This window comes from Triticum aestivum, chromosome 7B (assembly GCF_018294505.1).
Source record: "Triticum aestivum cultivar Chinese Spring chromosome 7B, IWGSC CS RefSeq v2.1, whole genome shotgun sequence".
NCBI lineage: Eukaryota > Viridiplantae > Streptophyta > Magnoliopsida > Poales > Poaceae > Triticum > Triticum aestivum.
Genome location: NC_057813.1, coordinates 500,431,650 through 500,454,738, shown reverse-complemented (window position 1 = coordinate 500,454,738; position 23,089 = coordinate 500,431,650). Strand labels below are relative to the sequence as shown.

The following is a 23,089-nucleotide window of genomic DNA, read 5'->3' as shown; positions in this document are numbered from 1 at the left end:
AATTTGAGCCCTTATACCATCAAACTCTTTAGACATATCATCGAGTTCTTTATTCATAAAGCTCATAAAACTTTTTTGTTCCTTAAGTTCGTTTCTAAAGAAATTATTGTGCTCAAATTGTAAAACCATAAACTTTTTAACATTGCTTTCGATCTCCTCTACCCTTTTAAGGTGAAGGTCACCAAATCTAGGTAGAGCCATCGCAACAAAAAGACAAACTAACACAAGAGCAAGCAGGAAGGCAAAGGGGAAAAGGCAAACGGGAAAGAGAGGAGGAGATTGGGAAAGAGAGGGCAAATAAAACGGCAAGGGTGAAGTGGGGGAGAGGAAAACGAGAGGCAAATGGCAAATAATGTAATGCGAGAGATAGGGATTGCGATGGGTACTTGGTATGGTTGACTTGCTTGCGTGAGCCTCCCCGGCAACGGCGCCAGAAATTCTTCTTTCTACCTCTTGAGCACTGTGTTGGATTTCCCCGAAGAGGAGAGGATGATGCAGTAAAGTAGCGTAAGTATTTCCCTCAGTTTTTGAGAACCAAGGTATCAATCCAGTAGGAGACCACGCACAAGTCCCTCGTACCTACACAAAACGATAGCAACTCGCAACCAACGCTTAGGGGTTGTCAATCCCTTCACGGTCACTTACGAGAGTGAGATCTGATAGAGATAATATTTTTGGTATTTTTGATAGATAGATGCAAAGTAAAAAGTAAAAGGCAAAGTAAAATAAAGCAAGTAAATAAAGTGATATAGATTGATATGATGAGAATAGACCCGAGGGCCATAGGTTTCACTAGTGGCTTCTCTCAAGAGCATAAGTATTCTACGGTGGGTGAACAAATTACTGTTGAGCAATTGACAGAATTGAGCATAGTTATGAGTATATCTAGGCAATGATCATGTATATAGGCATCACGTCCAAAACAAGTAGATCGAAACAATTCTGCATCTACTACTATTTTACTCCACTCATCGACTGCTATCCAGCATGCATCTAGAGTATTAAGTAAAAACAGAGTAACGCCGTAAGCAAGATGACATGATGTAGAGGGATAAATTCATGCAATATGATAAAAACCCCATCTTGTTATCCTCGATGGCAACAATACAATACGTGCGTTGCAACTCTTTCTGTCACTGAGTAAGGACACCGCAAGATTGAACCCAAAGCTAAGCACTTCTCCCATTGCAAGAACTACCAATCTAGTTGGCCAAACCAAAAAGATAATTCGAAGAGACTTGCAAAGATAACTCAATCGTATATAAAAGAATTCAGAGAAGAATCAAATATTTTCCATAGATAACACTAGATCATAAACCCACAATTCATCGGTCTCAACAAACACACCACAAAAAGAAGATTACATCGAATAGATCTCCACGAGAGAGGGGGAGAACATTGTATTGAGATCCAAAAAGAGAGAAGAAGCCATCTAGCTACTAGCTATGGACCCGAAGGTCTGAGGTAAACTACTCACACTTCATCGGAGGGACTTTGGTGATGATGTAGAAGCCCTCCGTGGTGGATGCCCTCTCCGGCGGAGCTCCGGAACAGGCCCCAAGATGGGATCTCGCGGATACAGAAGGTTGCGGCGGTGGAATTAGGTTTTTGGCTCCTGTTCTGATCGTTCAGGGATATGTAGGTATATATAGGAGGAAGGAGTACGTCGGTGGAGCTCCGAGGGGCCCACGAGGTAGGGGGTGCGCCCAGGGGGGCGCCCTCCACCATCGTGACCTCCTCGGAAACTTCTTGGAGTAGGGTCCAAGTCTCCTGGATCACGTTCGGTTGGAAAATCACGATCCCGAAGGTTTCATTCCGTTTGGACTCCGTTTGATATTCTGTTTCTTTGAAATACTGAAAAAGGCAAAAAACAACAATTCTGGGCTGGGCCTCCGGTTAATAGGTTAGTCCCAAAAGTAATATAAAAGTGGAAAATAAATCCCAATATAGTCCAAAACAGTAGATAAAGTAGCATGGAGCAATCAAAAATTATAGATACGTTGGAGACGTATCCGTACACTATAGTCATCTCCAAAAGTATTTGTTGGGTTGGCAAGAATCGAGACTGGGATTTGTCACTCCGTGTGACGGAGAGGTATCTCTGGGGCCACTCAGTAGGACTTCATCATAATGTGCACAATGTGATCAAGGAGTTGATCATGGGATGATGTGTTACGGAACGAGTAAAGAGACTTGCCGGTGACGAGATCGAACAAGGTATCGGGATACCGACGATCGAATCTCGAGCAAGTACTATACTGGTAGACAAAGGGAATTGTACACGGGATTGATTGAATCCTTGACAGCATGGTTCATCCGATGAGATCATCGTGGAACATGTGGGAGCCAACATGGGTATCCAGATCCCGCTATTGGTTATTGGCCGGAGAGTTGTCTCGGTCATGTCTGCATGGTTCCCAAACCCATAGGGTCTACACACTTAGGTTCGATGACGCTAGGGTTATAGGGAATAGATATACGTGGTTACCGAATGTTGTTCGGAGTCCCGGAAGAGATCCCGGAAGTCACGAGGAGTTCCGGAATGGTCCAGAGGTAAAGATTTATATATGGGAAGTCCTGTTTTGGTCACCGGAAAAGTTTCGGGTGCTATTGGTAATGTACCGGGACCACTGGGAGGGTCCCGGGGTCCACCAGCCCCAGAGGGCTGTGTGGGCCAAGTGTGGAAGGGGACCAGCCCCAGGTGGGCTGGTGTGCCCCCGCACCAGGGCCCAAGGCGCCTAGGGTTGAAAACCCTAAGGGGAGGGGGCGCCTCCACCTTGCTTGGGGGGGCAAGGCACCCCTCCTGGCCGCCGCCCCTCCCCTCTAGATGGGATCTGGAGGGGGCCGCCCCCCTCTTCCCTTCCCCTATAAATAGTGGGGGCTTTGGGGCTGCCAAACACAAGAGTTTTCACCTCTCCTCGCGCAGCCCTACCCCTCTCCCTCCTCGTCTCTCGTAGTGCTTGGCGAAGCCCTGCTGGAGTGCCACGCTCCTCCATCACCACCACGCAATTGTGCTGCTGCTAGACGGAGTCTTCCCCAACCTATCCCTCTCTCCTTGCTGGATCAAGGCACGGGAGACATCACCGAGTTGCACGTGTGTTGAAGGCGGAGGTGTCGTCCGTTCGGCACTAGGATCTTCGGTGATTTGGATCACGACAAGTACGACTCCCTCAACCCGTTCTCTTGAACGCTTCCGCTTAGCGATCTACAAGGGTATGTAGATGCACTCCCCTTCCCCTCGTTGCTAGATTACTCCATAGATTGATCTTGGTGATGCGTAGAAAATTTTGAATGTCTGCTACATTCCCCAACATTAATAGATCATACATATTTAAGGAGCAATTTTTATTGCATGCATGATGACAACTTACTTGAAGGATCTTACTCAATCCATAGGTTGGTATGGTGGACTCTCATGGAAAAACTGGTTTAAGGGATGTTTGGAAGCACAAGTAGTATCTCTACTTGGTGCAAAGAATTTGGCTAGCATGAGAGGGAAAGGTAAGCTCAACATGTTGGATGATCCAAGACAATATAACGTTTAGGATATAGGAAAACATAACCCATTAAGTTGTCTTGCTTGTCCAACATCGACCTTTTAGCATGTCATATTTTAATGAGTGCTCACAATTACAAAAGATGTCCAAGATAGTATATTTATATGTGAAATCTCTCTTCCTTCAATATTCTTTCATGAATTGTTCAAGTGACCATAACTTTCAATAAATTTTACCACCTATACTTATTATGTGTGAAGTCATTACTCCCTATGGTATAGGCATATGAAATATATATATATATATATATATATATATATATATATATATTCAGATTTATGATATTCAATTCATTCAACCATTTACTCATAGGATATACGTGAAGCACGTGAGTAAATGACAAACTACTCCAAAAGATATAAGTGAAGAACAAGAGTAGTCCAATAATTAACTAGCCATGAGAGGATTCTTTTTCATTCAAGATTTCAAATCCAATGATTTTATTCAAAGTAAAATTGAAAATACGCTCCAACCAAAACATATATCATGTGACGAATAAAAATATAGCTCTGAGTAAGGTATACCGATAGTTTTGAAGACGAAAGAGGGGATGCCTTTCAGGGCACTCCCCAAGCTTAGGCACTTGAGTCTTCCTTGAATATTACCTTGGGGTGCCTTGGGCATCCCCAAGCTTAGGGTCCTTCCACTCCTTATTCTCCTCATATCGATATCTTACTCAAAACTTGAAAACTTCAATCACACAAAACTTAATGGAACTTCGTGAGATGGGTTAGTATGATAAAGAGTAAATCATTCACTTTGGTACTGTCAAAGACAAGATTCCGAATTGTTATCACATAATGCCTATTGTACCATATCATTTCTACAAATTATATTGAGCAATATAAGCCATAGAAACTAGAAAACAAGCATACTATGCAATGAAAACAGAATCTATCAGAAACATAATAGTCTGTAATTTTTTGAACAACAACCATACTTGTGCTACTCCAAAAATTCTGAAATAAATTGGTGGACGTGAGGAATTTGTTTATTAATCTTCTTCAAAAAGAATCAACTCAAAAGCACTCTTCTGTAAAAAAATGTCAGCTAATCTCGTGAGCGCAAAGTTTCTGTTTTTTACAGCAAGATCACATTAACTTTCACCCAAGTCTTCCCAAAGGTCTGTGACGCCCGGATACTTAAGCTACAGTAATCCCCTGCTAATGATGCCATGTCATCATATTACTGTTGCTAATTTTCGCTTGATCCAAATCTTAGTTCAAATTCAAATTCAAATTAAAGCTCCAAATTCAAAATTCTCAAACATGCAAAATAAAAAGTTCAAAGTGTGGCAAATAATATTTGGTTATTTGTCAGGTTGAAACCTATATTTCATAGTATGTTTTAATGCCCTAAACTAATAAAACAGTGACCAAGGCAATAAATATAATGCTTTTCTAATTTATGAAAAATCCAAAACATTTCAAAAGCCTCCCAAACTTTTTGTGGCAACGCTCAATATTTCCTAGTATTTGTTCTGTCCACCTCCACATTTTTTTGCAAAGTCATTTCATGGCTTTAATGCAAATGGAGGATGGTAAAAGAAAACAAAAAAAAGGGGAAATCAGAAAATAAAAGGAAAAGGAGAGAAACCCCCCTCCCCCACAGGGCACCGACCCAGCTAACCAACTGGCCGGTCCAGTCGGCCAGCCCATCCCGGCCAGCCCACCTCTCCCCGCATACCCCCCCCCCCACCACCACCACCACCACCGGCAAACCCTAGGCCCGATCCCAACTCTCCTCACTTCCCCCGATCCACTTTTTCCCCCACCCCCCTCAATCTCTCTCCCTCTCCCCCCGATCCGATCTGGATCGGGATCGGGCGAACCGCCCCGTCACTGGACCTCCACCCCGTCAAACGCCGCCCCACGCCTCCGTCGCCGGCACCCAACCCTGGCGCCGCCCTCGCCGGACGTGCCGCCCTCGCCTCCCCCCCACCGGACTGCCTCGTCCCCGTCGCTCGCGTCCCCGCCTCCTCCTCGCCGGCGCCATCGCGCCTCGCCGACCCTGATCCCCTACAAACGGGGTGAGCTGCGCCCCCTCCTCCGGCTCTCTGCCTCCCCGTGCCGTTCGCCGTGCACGACGCGACCCTGGCTACTCCGGCGCTCGCGCCGCCCCTGCCCTTGCTGTCTGCCACCGCAGCCCGTTGCAGCGCCCGCGAACCCCCTGGACGCGCGCCTGCCTCGTTGCTATGCCCCGCCTGCTAGTCGTTGCTACGCTCAGCGCCACCTCCTTTGGCGCGCCACCGCGGCCCCTCCCGCCTCCGGCCACTGCAGGCCCTGCCCCGCCGCGCCATGCTCGCTGGCGGCGCGCCTTGGCCGCGGCCACGCCTCGGGCGTGTGCGCGCGAGCCCTGGCGGGTCCATCCCGCCCCGCTGCCTGTTACGTCCGCCCCGTCAAGGCCCCTGGGCCACTGACGTGGGGCCCCACGCCCCCCTAAAAAACAACGCTTTAAAAAATATATATATGAAAATAAATAAATATGATTAATTAATTAGTTTAATTAACTTAACTTAATTAACTCGGGGTTAGTTAGCCTAATCACTGGATTAGTTGAAACTGAATTAGTTAACTAGACATAGTCAATGACAAGGGGGTCCCATCCCCGTTGACCAGTCAAACGTTGACTGGTCAACTGGGTCCCCCTGGTCCACCTGTCAGCCATTGGGTACACTCTTGTGTACACTGTGCTGGGTACACCTAGCATTTACTCTTTATTTTCGGATTAAAATTAATTTCAAAATATTAATAAAACTTTGAAAATTAATAGAAATTAAACCGTAGCTCGGATGAAAAAAAATTCTACATGAAAGTTACTCAGAACGACGAGACAAATCGGAATGCGCGGTCCGTTCGTCCTCCACATGTCCCTAGCATAGCAAACATGCAACAATCCCCCTCCGTTTCATCTGTACGAAAATGCCAAACTCCGGGAAAACTTTCCCGGATGTTATCCCACTTCACCCGTATCGCGTAGCACTGTGTTAGAACACCTCTAGCACCGCTTATTGTCTTGTTGTGCATATATTTGCGTGTATTTACTGTTTCTTCCCCCTCTTCTTCTTTGGTAGACCTCGAGACCGCTGTTGATGCCCCTGTGATCGACTACGTCGACGACGAGACTCCTTCTTGTCTGAGCAACCAGGCAAGCCCCCCTTTGATCATCCCGATATCGCCCATTCTATACTCTCATGCTTGCATTAGATTTTGCTACTGTTATTGTTTTCTCCTATTCTGATGCATAGCCTGCTTTTGTACCTGCTATTGTTACCTACCTGTTTATCCTAGACTGCTTAGTATAGGTTGGCTAGTGATCCACTAGTGACCCCCACCTTGTCCTTGTTGCCCCTGCTTCATCATCGACGACTCGACCAACGTGATCGACGACCAGAGCCCGACACCTCACATCACATTACACTGCTTTTTTTGCTCGACTCTGCGGAGTTACCATCGAGTGACGAGAGTGGAACCTCATACATCACTCTTGATGAGATCTCTATAGTGTAGCTATTCGGTCATGGTCAACGAGGGTGATTTCCTCTTTCACCATTCTCGATACGGCTCTGTCATGCAACACCTCAAGTGTGAACCTCGAGGGTGGATCCTCTTACGTTCACCTTGATGATTACATCCAGTGGAATCCTCCGTGGGTGATTCCTCGGGTTTTCCCCTTGATGTTTGGACACTCAGTTACAATTTACTTTACTTGAGACCTTGGTGAAAGTCGGGCAGGCCTGGAGAGCACCCACAAGATGGTTACGTGGCACGGCCGGGCATTCTAGGCCCTTGTTGTAAGTCCACGAGACGGGGCGACGGGGTCACTTTCGATCGTGAGTCTCTTCTCGTCTCCGCAAGCTAATAACACACTATGTTTGGGTATTTGTTCTGAGTTGGCCTCTGGCCATTACGCACCAACCCCACGTGAGAATAGTTATGGGCCTCGACGTCGTGGTATCAACCGAAGCTTTGTCAGACGTCCAATTCAGCAGTGCGGCACAGCTAGGCCGGCACCATCCTGTAGTGGTGGAGCCTGGACCCGCCCTGCGCGCAACGACCTGGAGTGCAACGGGCGATGGGCCCAGACCCCGGAGTGCTTAGGAGGTAGACCGGCGGGGACCTCTCTGCTGAGCCTAGGTAGGGATGCGACATGTTGATCTTCTGAGGCTGGGCATTAACCCCAGAAAGGTGTGTCCGGCCAGAGTGATCGAGCGTGTTGGAAAACGTGGTGCACCCCTGCAGGGAAGATTATCTATTAATAGCCGTGTCCACGGTAACGGACGTTCAGACTTATATCCTGATCTTATACAACTACAAATGGATACTTGAGAAATGTGGCTCCGGGATTGCTTTCTCACAGGGAGTCGAGGAAGGATCTCTGGGCATTAATATTAAAACATGCTTGTTAAATATAAACTACTATTCTTTACTCTCCTACATGCTGCAAGATGCTTGGAGCTGCTTGAAGATGCTAGTCTTTAATAGGCTAGGCCTTCCCCCTCTATTCTGGCATTCTACAGTTCAGTCCACAGATACAAACCTTCCAGTTGATACCAGTGCATACTTAGTATATATTTGATGCTTGCGAGTACTTTGGATGAGTACTCATGGTTGCTTTGCTACCCCCTTTCCCCCCTTCTTTCTTCTTTCCGGTTGATGCAACCAGATGGTGGATCCCTGGAGCCAGATGCCGCCGCCGACGGATACTGCTACGTGGAGCCCGCCGACGACCGGGAGTAGTTAGGAGGTCCCAGGCAGGAGGCCTTGCCTCTTCGATCGTGTTGCTTTTGTGCTAGCCTTCTTAAGGCATCCTTGTTAACTTATGTCTGTATTCAGATATTTTTGCTTCCACTGACTCTTGTGTATCGAGTTATGTATTCGAGCCCTCGAGGCCCCTGGCTTGTAATATGAAGTTTGTATTCTTTTATTTGTGTTTATAGTTGTGCTGTGATATCTTCCAGTGAGTCCCTGATCTTGATCGTACACATTTGCGTGTATGATTAGTGTACGATTGAATCGGGGGCGTCACAAGGTCTTACTTGGCACTTTATTGAAACAAAAGCTATGTAAAACATGATTACTATAGTAGCTTAATCATGTGAACACTCAATAATAGTAAGGGTAAATATTGGGTTGTCTCCCAACAAGCGCTTTTCTTTAATGCCTTTTATCTAGGCATGATAATTTCAATGATGCTCACATAAAAGATAAGAGTTGAAACATAAAGAGAGCATCATGAAGAATATGACTAGCACATTTAAATCTAACCCACTTCCTATGCTTAGGGATTTTGTGAGCACACAATTTATAGGAACAAGAATCAACTAGCATAGCAAGGCAAAACAAGTATAACTTCAAAACTTTAAACACATAGAGAGGAAACTTGATATTATTGCAACTCCTAGCATGTATTCCTCCCTCATAATAATTTTCAGTAGCATCATGAATGAGTTAAACAATATAACCCTCACATAAAGCATTCTTTTCATGATCTACAAGCATAGAAATTTTACTACTCTCCACATAAGCAAAATTCTTCTCATTCGGAATAGTAGGAGTAAACTCAACAAAATAACTGTCATATGAGGCACAATCCAATTGAAAATTAAAATGATGCTGACAAGTTTCATCTTAACATATTCCCTTATAGCATACATGTCATCACAATAACAATCATAGGTAGCAACTTTGTTCTCATAATCAATTGGAACCTCTTCCAAAATAATGGAATCATTACTAACTAAAGTCAAGACCTCTCCAAAATAGTGGGATCGTTACTTCCTAAAGTTGACAATCTTCCAAACCCACTTTCGATGATATTATTATTCATACTCCAAAATATACAAGTTAAGTTCATGGAGCATTCTGCAATTAATATAGACTAACCAATATCCAAACTCAAAATATATAAGTGAAGCACACGAAGCATTCTATAAAAACCATACTCAAAAGATTTAAGTGAGGCACAAAGAGCATTCTATAATATCATTGAAGGGCTATCTCATACTAGCATGGTTCCTAAAGAAAAATAAAAATACAAAGGACACAAATCATGTGGACAAAACAAAAACCGAGGTATATTGATAGTTTTGAACACGAAAGAGTGGATGCCTTCCGGGGCATCCCCAAGCTTAGATGCTTGAGTCTCCTTGAAATATTTACTTGGGGTGCCTTGGGCATCCCCAAGCTTGAACTCTTGCCTCTCTTTATTCTTCTCACATCGGCAACTCCTCGTTCTTCGAACACTTCATCCACACAAAACTTAACAAAAACTTTGTGAGATCCGTTAGTATAATAAAGCAAATCACTACCTTTAGGTACTATTGCAAACTCATTCTTAATTTATATTGGTGTAATATCTACTGTATTCCAACTTCTCTATGGTTCATACCCCCCGATACTACTCATAGGTTCATCAAGATAAGCAAACAACACGCAAAAAACAGAATCTGTCAAAAATAGGACAGTCTGTAGTAATCTGGAAATTTAGTATACTTATGTAACTCCAAAAGTTATAAATAAAATATGAAAATTTAAACAATGTGTACAGAAGGAATGTGCAAAAAGTTTCAGACCCATTTGACTTTCTAGTAAAAAAATGTAAATTCATGCGCTACAGCCAAATTTTCGGCTTTTGTACTGCACATAGTAAACAAGCAATCTAATCATCCTAAAACCAAAGCTTGGCACATTATTTTTATAATAAAATGGATATATACAAGGGGATAATTATTTACAGAGAAACTTCCATGAAAAATTCTACATTGTTTCCATGAGCATGAACACAAGTGCTCAATGTCGACCCTCACTTCTCCAATGCATAACTTTCCAATCACTTCTCTTTTTGAAAAACTTTTTAGGCATATGAGGCAAGTGAATCTTTTTGTATTTTCATTCTTTTATTTTTTTTGTATGTTTCACCCACAACTAAGCAAAACTAAAAAGGGAAAGCAAAAACTACTTAGTGAAGAAAGCAAACAAGCATACATGAAAATATCAACCCCACGCTATTGCTCCCCCACAACGGCGCCAAAAAAGAGTTTGATAATCCCCAAGTGCAGGGAATTATCGTTGCAATTCCGAAAGGTGGAAGTGATAAATATGGAGTGTCGAACCCACAAGGAGCTAAAGGTAAGATCAATATTCTCTCAAGTCCTATCTGCCACTGATACGACTGTACATACACCGAATGTTTGCTTCCAACTAGAAACGAGAAATAAAACTACGTTGTGGGTATGAAGAGGATAGCTTTGTATGATACCGGAGAGCTAAAATATAAAAGTAGGTGCTGTTATCATAAAGTTAGAATATATTACTAAATATTATAAATAGCGAGTGTGGAATAATGATGGGTCAGTGTGCGGAATTATCCTACGCAATTGTTAACAAGATCGGTAGTCATCATTACAATTTCATATGAGGGAGAGGCATAAGCTAACATACTTGCTCTTCTTGGATCATATGCACTTATGATTGGAATTCTAGCAAGCATACGCAACTACTAAAGATCATTAAGGTAAAACCCAACCATAACATTAACATATCAAGTCCCCTTTATTCCCATACGCCGTGACCCACTTATCCGTGTTTATGCTTCTGTCACTCAAGCAATGCAGACAATAAGTAAACCATGAACATATTGCAACACCCTACAACGGGAATCCCTCATGCTTGTGCGACACAGACAGCACAATAGGACAACACCAAAATAGAACATACAACTCATACCAATCTAGTCAACCCAAAGGCAAAAGATATCTACTCAAAACATCATAGGATGGCAACACATCATAGGATGGCAACACATCATTGGATCATAATATGTGGCATAAAGCACCATGTTCGAGTAGGGATTACAGCGGGGTGCGGGAGAGTGGACCGCGTAAAAGAGATGAGGATGGTGATGATGATGGTGATGTTAATGAAGACGATCACCACGATGATGATTCCCCTCCTGATGGCACTCCCACGCCACCGAGAGAGAGGAGGGGAGGTTCTCCCCCTTGTGCTTCCTCCACCATGGCCTCCCCCTAGATGGGGAGAGGTTCCTCCTCTGGTCCTTGGCCTTCATGGCGATGATGGCCCCTCCAAGATCCTTCCCCATGGCCTCCGGTGATGATGGCCCCCTTCGGCGGGGTGCCAGAGAGGGCCTAGATTAATTTCTCGTGGCTAGAGAGGCTTGCGGCGGAGGAACTTCCGATCTAGGTTATTTTTTGGAGGTTTGGGAATTTATAGGAGAGGTTGGTGTCGAGGACAAGTCAGCGGGCCCCACCAGGAGTCCACAAGGCACAAGGGCGCGCCCCAGGGTGCTGGGTGTGCCACCACCCTCGTGGGCCCCACGGGACTCGCCTACGGTAGATTTTTGTTCCAGTATTTTTTATATTTTCCATAAAAAATCTCCATTGATTTTCAGCACATTCCGACAACTTTTATTTCTCCACAAAAACAACACCACGGGAGTTCTGCTGAAAACAACGCCAGTACGGGTTAATTCTAATCAAATCATACCAAAATCATATAAAACTATTGTAAACATGGCATGAATACTTCATAAATTATAGATATGTTGGGGACATATCATTGTCCTCGCTCCCTTAGCATAAAAGAGGAAATCTTCCTCATCCGCGCCGGCTGGCGCGACCTCTGGTGTCATTTGTGATTGCGCGCTTCACCCACATGGAGGCACGAGGCCTCGAGACTGGGCTGAACAGCCCTTGACTTGCATGCCCCTGAGAGGGCGCCTTGGGAGACTACTTCGGGAGGCCAGTGCGGCGTCTGACCCATCCGGCAAAGCGGCGGCCAGCTCGCTCATCACCGGCGCCAGCGACGAACATGCTTACGAATTGTTTGAAGTAGAAGATAGATGCTCAGATGTGGATCCCTTGTGTCTTAACGGTCAAACAGACGGTGTTGGTTTAAGGTGCCTCATCAGCATGGATGCGTGGGCCAACCCTGTCATAAACGGGTTTAAACGAGCCTAGTCAGCACTAGGTAGTAGTTTTTTTTACGCGGATTAAGAAATTTTGGGTCCCCGGAGCCCCGATTCTGACACATGATGTGATACAAGGGTGTTGTAGGATATGATGACTTGAAGATCGATGTTGACAATGTTTAATGAATACTCTAAAAGTGGGGAACACAAAATGAGAGTGCGAAAGAAATTAGATTATTGCGGAAATATCGAGTGTGATGAAGTAAAGATTGGGACAATAGTTGAAAGTGAATCATGTGAAGTTGAGAGAGCGGTACCAAAGGTCAGGATATCATTTCAAATGCAGTGTGCATGAAAACTTCAATACGACGAAGTACACATTCGACAATGAGAAGTTTCTTGTGTTTCTCTCAATATATGTTGGGGTTATGCTTGTTGCTAGCATGTGACTAATGTGTTTAGTCATGGGGATCTTGCATTACGAACGAGTAAAGAGACTTGCCGGTGACGAGATTGAACTAGGTATGGCGATACCGACGATCGAATCTCGGGCAAATAACATATCACCAGACAAAGGGAATTGTACACATGATTAACTAAATCCTTGACATCGTGGTTCAAACCGATAAAGATCTTCGTTGAATATGTTCGAGTCAGTATGGGCATCCAGGTCCTGCCAATTATTATTGATCAAAGAGGTGCCTCGGTCATGTCTGCGTGTTCTCAAACCCGTAGGGTCACACACTTAACGTTCGACAACGCCATGGTAGTATCAAGATATTAATGTTGACAAGACCAAAGGTAGTCCGGAGTCCCGGATGGGATCCGAGACATCCGAAGGAGCTCCGAAATGATTCGGAGGTAAAGATTCATATATGAAAAGTGGTTTCCAAGGTTCCAGAAAAGTTCAGGGATTTACCGATAATATACCGGGAGGGGCCCACCTTCCCTGAAGGGCCACATGGACCCTTAGTGGGTGCCCTAGGCCTACATGGGCCAGGGTGGCCACACCCCACCAGGCCCATGCACCCAAGGAAGGGGGCATCCACCCCCTTGGCTTGGAAGAAGGGGATGCCGCCCCTTGGCTTAGAGAGAGGGGCGCCACTCATTGGCTTGGAGGGGGGCATCCGCCCCTTGGCTTGGAAGGAGGGCCACTGCCCCCTGTCTTGGAGGGGACTAGGGCTGGCGCACCCCCTCCCCCCCCCCCCCACACCCCTCGGTTGCCGGAGCGGTGGTTCCAAAAGGTGGGCGCGGCGACACCTTTCCCGCAGGTATCGCTATGTGGGTGCTCGTGTGTTGCCTCAACCATGTGGGCGATAAGGTGACTCATTCAGGGGCGTCTGTCATGTGGGTGTGGTCTTCGCTACCACCCGCCTTGTTTCACGTGTCGTGTGTAACTTTCCTTGGCTGGCCATGGTTGTTGGTTGGGGGGGGGGACTGGGGGTTGGGTCCCGAGCAAAAGCTTTGCCTAACTGTGTCGTTGCCGATGATAGTGATGTCGCATGTCATTTTCCTCCTTGGAGGTGTCACCGTGGGTGACCCCATTCACCATGGGCTCTGGGTGAAAACCATTGGTCCGACTGGTTCTAGATTGGGCGGTGGCAGCGTTGTGGCATCGTTTCCTCCTTGGAGGCTCCGTGTTCGTCTCGTGAGCAAGGTCCTATGTTGCTGGTTGTGGGGTGAGTTTTCGTGATCGACAACTTCTTCTCATCGTGTGTCGAGTCCTTGCCTCGACGGTGGTGCTCTCGTGCGGAGCTAGGTTCGACGAGGTGGTTGTGCTCGAAGACCTTCCTCTGATGTCCTGGCCCTAGCCTCCATCCGTGTTTTAGGGTGGTGAGCATTCCATCTCCTGATGGTGTGGCGCCTCCCGAGCCGGGGCGATGAGCTAGAGGCTCCTGAGGATGGAACGGGATGTCGTTGGTGTGGGTGCCCAAGCGATGGCATTGGCATAGCCACCTCTGCCGGCTTATCTCCGCCTCGAGCCGGCTCCATTCGCATCATTGGTCCTTGGTGCAGGCTCCGGTGTCTTACTTTCTTAGTTTTTGAGCTATGTCGCTGCTTCTCGGCACCCATGTATCTTGCCGAAGCTCTTTCTTCTACTTTGTGCTATTGCGTTGTGTTGTACCGTTGGTTAGAAGGGCTTCATTAATTTAAAGTCGGACATCAGCCTCTTTTCTTAAATAATAAAAAAAGAAAATAAATTACTTTACAGTTACACTAGCCAGCACCGGGGCGAATTATTTGACAGCTCACTCATTCCTTATCAGGTCGAAGCAGGTAAGGAGTTCCTTAGCCTGCTACCAAACCCAGAAACAAAGGAAATCTGAAGAAGATGATTAACCATGAGCTTAATTGACAACAGGCTCTGGCCACTATTGCAAGGTCGCACACCAACCCATCTTGGCGAAGATCTTGTCCAGGTGCAACAGGTGTTTCCGTACGCGGTATACGTGCAGCGTGTACATGAGCGCGGCACAGGTCACCAGCAGGAAGGACAGGACGATGAGCTCGCTGAAATCCTGTTTGGGTGCACACGTTGTAGATTGTAAATGGTAATCGTCGAATTCATCTCCTCGTTTGTTAACAATCATAGTAGTACTAATTAAAAGGAGCTGATCGATATGCTCGCGCACCTTGGGGTCGGAGACGATGATGCCCATGATGTAGGTGAGCAAGTCGAACATGGACTGCAGCGAGTTCTGGACCCCTCCGACGACGCACCGGTCGGAGTCCGGGACGCTGTCCTGCATCAGCTGCATGACCGCCAGGTCGAACATCCAGAGGCCAAGGCGCGACGCTGCGACGCCGGCCATGAGCACCCACGCCGACGCCACGCCGTCGCTCACCCAGATGGAGCCGACGCAAAGCAGCAGGCAGCACCACTGCAAGCCCATGTCACCGCAAGAAACCCATCAAATACCCCATCAGTCCAAGCAATTGAGTAACAAGTGCAGTGAGTCTGTGGGTACTGAAAATGGGTGATCGATCGACGTGCCTGCATCCAGACGGACCAGAGCCCCGTTCGAAGCGTGGACACCCACGAGTGCACCACCGGGTACAGCAAGGTCGCCCCGATCCCGACGATGGCGCTGAACCCCCGTGCCAGACTGATCACGTACGCCGGTATGCCTTTCCAGTCCAGAGTTGCAGTCATCAGCGTACCAAAGCTGCAAAGGCAACACAAAATTGCATGTAAAAATGCACATTCTTGCTGAATGCATGCATACAAGAGAGTCAGTGCCTCGGTGTACATTTTTCCATGCCTTGATTACCTTAGTACTGTGAAGTAGAGGATGGCCAGAGCAACCCCTGGCAGCATCACCTCCTGCCTCATGTACACAGCCCATGATTCCCAGCAGGGCAGGATGGAGAGGCGCTCCGTAACACCGACCCTCCAATCCGACGCGTCCTGACCGCATCTCTGCACCTCCTCGTCAGCCGGTGCCACCACCAGCGCTGCGGTCGACTCCCTTCTCCGCTGGACGTCCTCGCTGAGAGCGGGCACGCCGTTGTACACAGAGACGAAGAGCCAGTACTGCAGCCACACCGAGGCGATGTTCCACAGCGCAAGCGCCACCGCGGAGGCCTGCGTGGAAACGAAGCTGATGATGAACCCGGACAGGACCGGCGCCAGCAGCTTGCAGCTCAGGTCGATCCTCCGGATCATCGAGTTGGTCTTCGTCAGTACCGCCGGCGGATGCCGGCCGCAAATCACCACCACCCTGCATGCATCGTCGCATAGGTGGTTAGTGCTACTAAAAGTACAGTACTCCCTCCGTTCCGAAATAAATGACGCAACTTTGTATTAACTTTAATATAAAGTTGGGTCATCTATTTTGAAACGGAGGGAGTACATGTTATCTCCGCTCCTTTGTTGAGTTGAAAGTTTGATTTGTTTACCATTCTCGCTCAATCAGTATGGTGCCGGCAAGAGTTGAGAGCGCCGCGAGCGCGCCAGACAGGTTAGTCACCACGACTAGAGCTAAGAAGACCGGGAAGCTTGTGTCTTTCAGCTTATCGTAGATAAGCAGTCCGGTTACCGAGACCCCAGCGGTGATGAAGGATAAGCTTTGAACCAGCAGCCATAGGCCCAAAACCTGCAGTGCAACCAAGCATATTCTTCACTGAGGAAACTTTGGTACATGGAAGAAATATGGAGTAATTTGTCACTAAATCAGGAAATGCAGAGTAATTCAACGGTATGGCTGATGAAGATGATCGTTTACAGTCTGATGGTACTACAGGGTATTTTGTTTTATGCCACAATTTTGTTTGAGAAAAATTACACTATTACGCATTATGAGTTGCCATCTTCTATTAACACACTTCAGTTTCATTTTGTTTTTGAGAAGGGCTTAATTTAATTTTCCACTTATTTTTTCAGAGTCTTCGGTGCATAGGCTGCAAGAACATTTCTCTTCCATATTCTAGATTATATTGGTCACAATTGGGAAACCAAAAAGGTTTGGCACATTTATCCTTTTGTGTATGTGTAAAATAAATTATTTAGCCCCCCAAGCGGTATGCTGCTATAAAATTTTGTTATTGCACCCAACAAAAAATATGTTAAGTTACCAGCTTAATAGTTCCAAAAAAATGGCAACAAATTAAAATGAATTCTCTAATGTAAAAATATCTCAAGCCAGATTATATATGTGGTATTCTCTCTTTTATTTTGTTAGGCCGATCTCCAAAAAGTCTTGTAGCAATGCATTCTTTCCCATGAAAAATTGATTTTTTTGACGAAACCTCGTCAAAGGGCGGGGAGCTCCCGCATTTGCATATAGAAGAAGAGAGTTGGTCCGGTTAATAAGGGAAACCGGACCCAAAAACCATACATGCATCGGTTAATTAAGGGAAACCGGCAAAGATCACACACACCGGACTAGCACTCAAGGGACGTCGTCCGAGCCAGATACAAGGGTGCCGAGGCCCAAGACCACCGTCAACACAGCATACTCGACCAAGACAACCACTGCAACCTCAAGAACATGCCTGCAACTAGAAGTGAACTCGCACCTAACCTTTTGAAACATGAGATTAACCATTGGCCTCCACCAATGAACGAATTGCCTGGATCGCAGTCGGCGTAGGCGGTTTCTTGTACATCCGAAGATAAGAGTTCATCTTCTCTTGCACATCCTCCTCGGAGCCTTTCTGAGATGCCATCCCCTTCGGGAGTTCCCCATAAGCCTCCGCCAACCTATATTCAGCGCGCTTGGCAGTAGGAATGTTGCAGCTCCTGTTCTTCTTCTCCAAACGTCCACTACGCCTCTCGGAACAAGTAGATGCCCCGTCAATCTGCACATGAATCGGTTCTTCGAGCAAGGACCGCGGCGTTGCGCAACTGAAACCGCTTAGAAACTCATCCAACAAGGTGGTTGATGGCACACCAATATCACCAAGTGGCTCCTTGGACCCAGAAGACACCATATTGGTAGTGCCCCCTGAAGCAAACGTCACCGAAAAGGAGACAAAGGGAGGCACCTCTCCAACCAAACCATCAGGTAAGGCCTCCTCAAAATGCTCCAAATCATCGCTTGGTGTGACTATCTTAGCAACCTTAGCTTGCTCCTCCTCACCTTGACATACCATCTCATGTAGAGCTACATCCATAGCAGGAAGAACATCATCGGCACTTCATATGCATGCCTTGCGCTCTGCACTTCATATTTTTCATTCTTTAGTCCAAATACCAACGATCAATGGGCAGGGTTAACTCCAGTAAACTCTCCATACACACATGCATGACATGAAAGGCTAATGACATGGGTTTGTGTAATCAAGATGATGTGGATAGTTGCACATGTTAAGAGAATTAGAGGTAGTGGGATCAACAATATGGGATTTGTACGTTGAGGTGGGGCGTACATATTGTTGACTTGTATAATCAAGATGATGTGGATCGTTGCACAATTTGGAGTCAACAATATGTTCAAGTTTATCGACTATTATCTACTATGCCAATACACCGATGATAATATTTTGGAGTTTTCCTATTGGTGGTTGTCCCTGGACAGAAGGATACCCATCGAATCTTTCTGTGCAATCACTAGTAGTAGGTTTTAGTAGATGATTTTGCCGGGGAAATTCCATGACGACACAGCAATTTCCCCAATTACCAATGTCCAATGAGCAAATTCTCATTGTGTGACTGGAAACACACAGCGTTGATAAACTTGAACAGTCCAATACGGCCACGGACCTGAAGATATGTGAGCCTCTCGACGAGGGTGCCAACCATGGGGCCGAAGACGACCACGGAGGAGGCCTCGACGACGCCGTAGACGGCCGCGAAGAGCAGTGAGCCCGGCCAGATGCGGATCATGTACAGCCCCACGGAGAACTCCCACATACTGGAACGGGGACGCGATCAAATAAGGGTGGTAGAACTGAACAAGTGACGAAGGCGCGCGCCGCGCACGTACCGTGCACCCCATCGGGCGAGGAAGTGGCCGACGTAGAGGCGGCGCAGGAGGGACGCGTCCAAGCCCCCGCCGCCGTGGCCGTCGAGGAGAGGCACGAGATGGCCGCCGCTCCCCACCTCCTCCATCTACGGCAGTGGGTCGGTGGCTGGCGCTACGTACCAAGGTGAGTGGAGGATCTAGGGTACGTATATATAGGGGGGAGAAGGCCCTCACCGGCGGGAGACAGAGGAGGAGGCATGGAACACGCGTGTGCTCGCGTCGTGATGAAGGGGAGGCACGATACCATGGGAGGGCAGATCGATGACGTTGACATTACCCTGATCTATGCAAGGATGGATCGAACCGTCGCGAGTCGTCGCTACCTTCCGCTTGTTTTCTATCGCCGCTCCCCCGGCCCGCCGGGCTCATCGTTTGCGTGCGGGCAGGTGCAGCAGGCGGCGAGATTCTGTCATGGGGCTACCCAACCCACTACACTGGTTCTATGGAACGGTTCGCCGTATATACATGCAGTATTGAAAGGGAAGCATCGTGAATCCCGGATCTGCCGCGAACGCCGTTGTTGCACACTCGTACATACGGTATAATATTGTCAGCACCGTGACGAACGGTTCCCCCACAGACTGCACCTATTCCATTTTTTTCCCAATAGTAATACGTGTCTCATTAATAACATAAAGATTCAGTTACAAGCCACGTAAATATTGATATTACAGGACTGAAAATATAGGATAATTATATGCAAAAAAACCAACGTCTAGCCCTCTTCACTAAGAAAAAGGAGAAAGATCGCCTCTTCATCTGAACTCGACGCGGCTCCATCGCTGATCTGCAGCTTTACGGACCTCCAAAGTAGTTTGCGTGAAGCAAAACCATTGCCGTTGAAAGAATCAGACCGGGGCAACGTGTCCCCGGACACGCCATCGAACTCCAGAACTGACACCCCCGCACGACTACGACGTCGGAGGAGGAACCCAGAACTGTCAGCCTCCAACCACAAACCCAGCACAAGATGCACCATCTTCCAGCTGTCATTTGCACAGACAAGCGTCTGCACAAACCTCCCTGCTCCACCATGACGTCGGGGATACGCCGCAGCAACGGGGACAAAGTAGAAGGAGAGACACACCTGATGGAGTCGCCGCCGCCGCCTCGCCGACACCATCCATGAACCCTAACATCGCCGATCTGAAGGATCGACAAACACACGATGCCACCAACCGAGACGCCACCATGAAGGACACCACCAATATGGGAGTGGAGTTGAGGCAGATTTATTCGTCCGGGCGCCTCTCCCACCACCCCAACGGCGCACCACGACCTACAAATCCAAACCCTAACTACAGAGCGGAGGAACGGGGTCCCCCTCCCTCCTGCTGCTGCCGGAGCGGCAACCGGTGAGAGAGGGGGCCAGCGCCCTCGCCAGTGGAGATCGGTGGAAAAGGATCGCCTCCCTAGTCGCCTCGCCCGTGGCGGCGGCTAGGTAGGGAAACGCTTCACCAAAGAACGCGCGACTGCACCTATTCCATCCTGCGCATAGTTTCGAGCGTACCGCGGCAGATAGCTAGGTACCGCGTACCGCACGCAAACATGTTGGGTCAGCCCAGTTTGGCTTTTTTCTGTGTGTTTTCCACTGTTTTTAGGACCTTCCCTGAACCGGTTTTCTTCTTTTTTGTGCGGTTTATTGGTTGGTTTTCTTCAGGTTTTTCTCTATTTTCTTACTGTTTTTTTTTACTTTTTTAAAATGCTTGAAGATTTTGTGAAACCCAAGAACTTTTTCTGAAATCCGAGGATATATTCCAAAATTTAAACGCTTGGCAGCTCATGTACACTTCAACGCTAGGCAGAAACGGTGGTTCAGCACCCTAACGAACGGTTCACGTACAAACTACACCTATCCCGCGCGTAGCACGTCGAGCGTGGCAAATAGCCAGGTACTGCATATCCTCCCGCTACTGCACACAACATGTTCGGCCAGCTCAGTTTGGCTATTCCATGTGTTTCCCACCGGTTATGGGACATTCCCCTAACCGGTTTTTCCTATGTTTTTCCGGCTGATTTTCTTCATGCTTTTATTTTCCCTACTTTTTTCCCATTCCTTTTTTATTTTTATTTTTTCAAATCCGTGACATTTTTTCAAATTTCAGAACATTTTCTTGATTAGTGAACATTTTTTGAAATCTGGATTTTTTTTATAAAACTCGGGGAATAATTTATGAAATTTAAGAACCCTTTTTTATTACAAGAATATTTTTTGAAATTACCCAAACATTTCTTTGAATCGTCAAGGATTTTTAGAAATTTGGTAGTATTTTTCAAAATTCACAAACATTTTTTGAATCGATGACCATTTTTTGAAATCTGGGAACATATTTTGAGTTGGAAAACACTTTTTCAATTGATGAGCATTTTTTTAATTAATAATAATTTTTAATCTGCGCATATTTTTTGAACCGACGAACAAATTTTGATATTCACATTTTTTTTGAATTGACGAACAATTTTTTTGATTCAGCAAACATTTTTGAATCGGTGAACACTTTTCAAATTTTGTCAACTATTTTTAAAATTGCAAACTTTTTTTAAATTACCCATTCTTAGGACTCCAAGATTTTGCCCAAACAACCATACTTCCAAGATATTGTTCAGTCTTTTTAGAAAAACTACATGATTCCTCACGCGTTGCTGCAGAAACACCAAGTGGTATGCAGCTATGAAATTTTGTTATTGCACCCCAACAAAAAATATGTTAAGTTAGCAGCTTAATAGTTCCAAAAAAATTGGCAACAAATTAAAATGAATTCTCTAATGTAAAAATATCTCAAGCCAGATTAAATATGGCATTCTCTCTTTTATTTTGTTAGACCCTTCTCCAAAAAGTCTTGTAGCAATGCATTGTTTCCCATGAAAAATTGATCCAGTATTTGGGAATAGAGGATACGCCAGCTAATACTTCTATGCATGCCTTGCTCTGCACTTCATATCTTTCACTCTTTAGTCCAAATACCAACGATCAGTGGGTGGGGTTAACTCCGGTAAACTATCCATATACACATGCATGAGATGAAAGGCTAATGACATGGATTTGTGTAATCAAGATGATGTGGATAGTTGCACATGTTAGGAGAATTAGAGGTAGTGGAGTCAACAATATAGGATTTGTACGTTGAGGTGGGGCATACATATGTCTACTATGCCACTACACCCATGATAATATTTTGGAGTTTTCTTGTTGGGGGTTGTCCCTGGAGGGAAGGATACCCATCGAATCTATCCGTACAATCACTAGTACTACTAGTAGGTTTTACTAGATGATTTTGCCACAAAATTTTCATGACGACACAGTAATTTTCCCCCAAGTTAATAATTACCACGTCTTCCAAAAGAGGCATTCAAATACCCAAATTACCAATGTCCAATGAGGAAATTCCCATGGTCTGGAAACACAGAGCGTTGAAAAATTGAACAGTCTAATACGGTCACGAACCTGAAGATATGTGAGCCTCTCGACGAGGGTGCCAACCATGGGGCCGAAGACGACCACGGAGGAGGCCTCGACGACGCCGTAGACGGCCGCGAAAAGCAGCGAGCCCGGCCAGATGCGGATCATGTACAGCCCCACCGAGAACTCCCACATACTGGAACGAGGGCACGATCAGATTTGGGCGGTAGAATTGAACGAGTGGCGAAGGCGCGCGCGCCGCGCACGTACCGTGCACCCCATCGGGCGAGGAAGTGGCCGACGTAGAGGCGGCGCAGGAGGGACGCGTCCAGGCCGCCGCCCCCGCCGTCGTGGACGTCGAGGAGAGGCACGAGATGGCCACCGCTCCCCGCCTCCATCTACGGCAGTGGGTCGGTGGCCCGCGCTACGTACCGAGATGAGTGGAGGATCTAGCGTATATAGGGAGGGGGGGGGGGGGGGGGGGGGAGGCATGGAACATGCGTGTGCGTGCGTCGTCAAGGGGAGGGGAGAGCACCATGGGAAGACAGATCGATGACGTTGACATTACCCTGATCTATGCAACCATCCAACCGCCGCGAGTCGTCGCTATCTTCCGCTTGGTTTTTGTCGCCGCTCGCCCGCCGGCCTCATCGTTTGCGTGCAGGTGCAGCAGATTGGGAGATTCTCTCATGGGGCTACCCACTACACCAGTTCCATGGAGCGGTTCGCCATGT

General features: G+C 46.7%; 1 protein-coding gene across 2 annotated transcripts; it reads right to left on the bottom strand.

Moving 5' to 3' along the window:
• Positions 1 to 14,647: 14,647 nt before the first annotated feature.
• Positions 14,648 to 22,809, bottom strand: LOC123162744 (solute carrier family 40 member 1). Of its 2 annotated transcripts, none has more exons than XM_044580507.1 (7): positions 22,626 to 22,809; positions 22,401 to 22,551; positions 16,389 to 16,585; positions 15,761 to 16,210; positions 15,484 to 15,655; positions 15,122 to 15,370; positions 14,648 to 15,007 (listed from the first exon to the last, which is right to left on the bottom strand). In XM_044580507.1, the coding sequence occupies exons 1-7, from the start codon at positions 22,751 to 22,753 to the stop codon at positions 14,861 to 14,863; spliced, it is 1,494 nt and encodes a 497-aa protein (XP_044436442.1). In that variant the 5' UTR covers positions 22,754 to 22,809; the 3' UTR covers positions 14,648 to 14,860. The 2 variants fall into 2 exon arrangements, with proteins under 2 accessions (XP_044436442.1, XP_044436443.1); XM_044580508.1 differs by lacking the exons at positions 22,401 to 22,551; positions 22,626 to 22,809 and adding exons at positions 18,694 to 18,844; positions 18,917 to 19,371.
• Between the last annotated feature and the right edge of the window lie 280 nt (positions 22,810 to 23,089).

Excerpts from the sequence above, each read along its gene's own strand:
- LOC123162744 (XM_044580507.1), bottom strand. The coding sequence starts at position 22,753 with ATGGAGGCGGGGAGCGGTGGCCATCTCGTGCCTCTCCTCGACGTCCAC. Across the intron at positions 16,586-22,400 it reads AGAGGCTCACATATCTTCAG|GTTTTGGGCCTATGGCTGCT; the intron begins GTTCGTGACCGT and ends GTTGCACTGCAG. Across the intron at positions 15,008-15,121 it reads TCATCGTCTCCGACCCCAAG|GATTTCAGCGAGCTCATCGT; the intron begins GTGCGCGAGCAT and ends GCACCCAAACAG.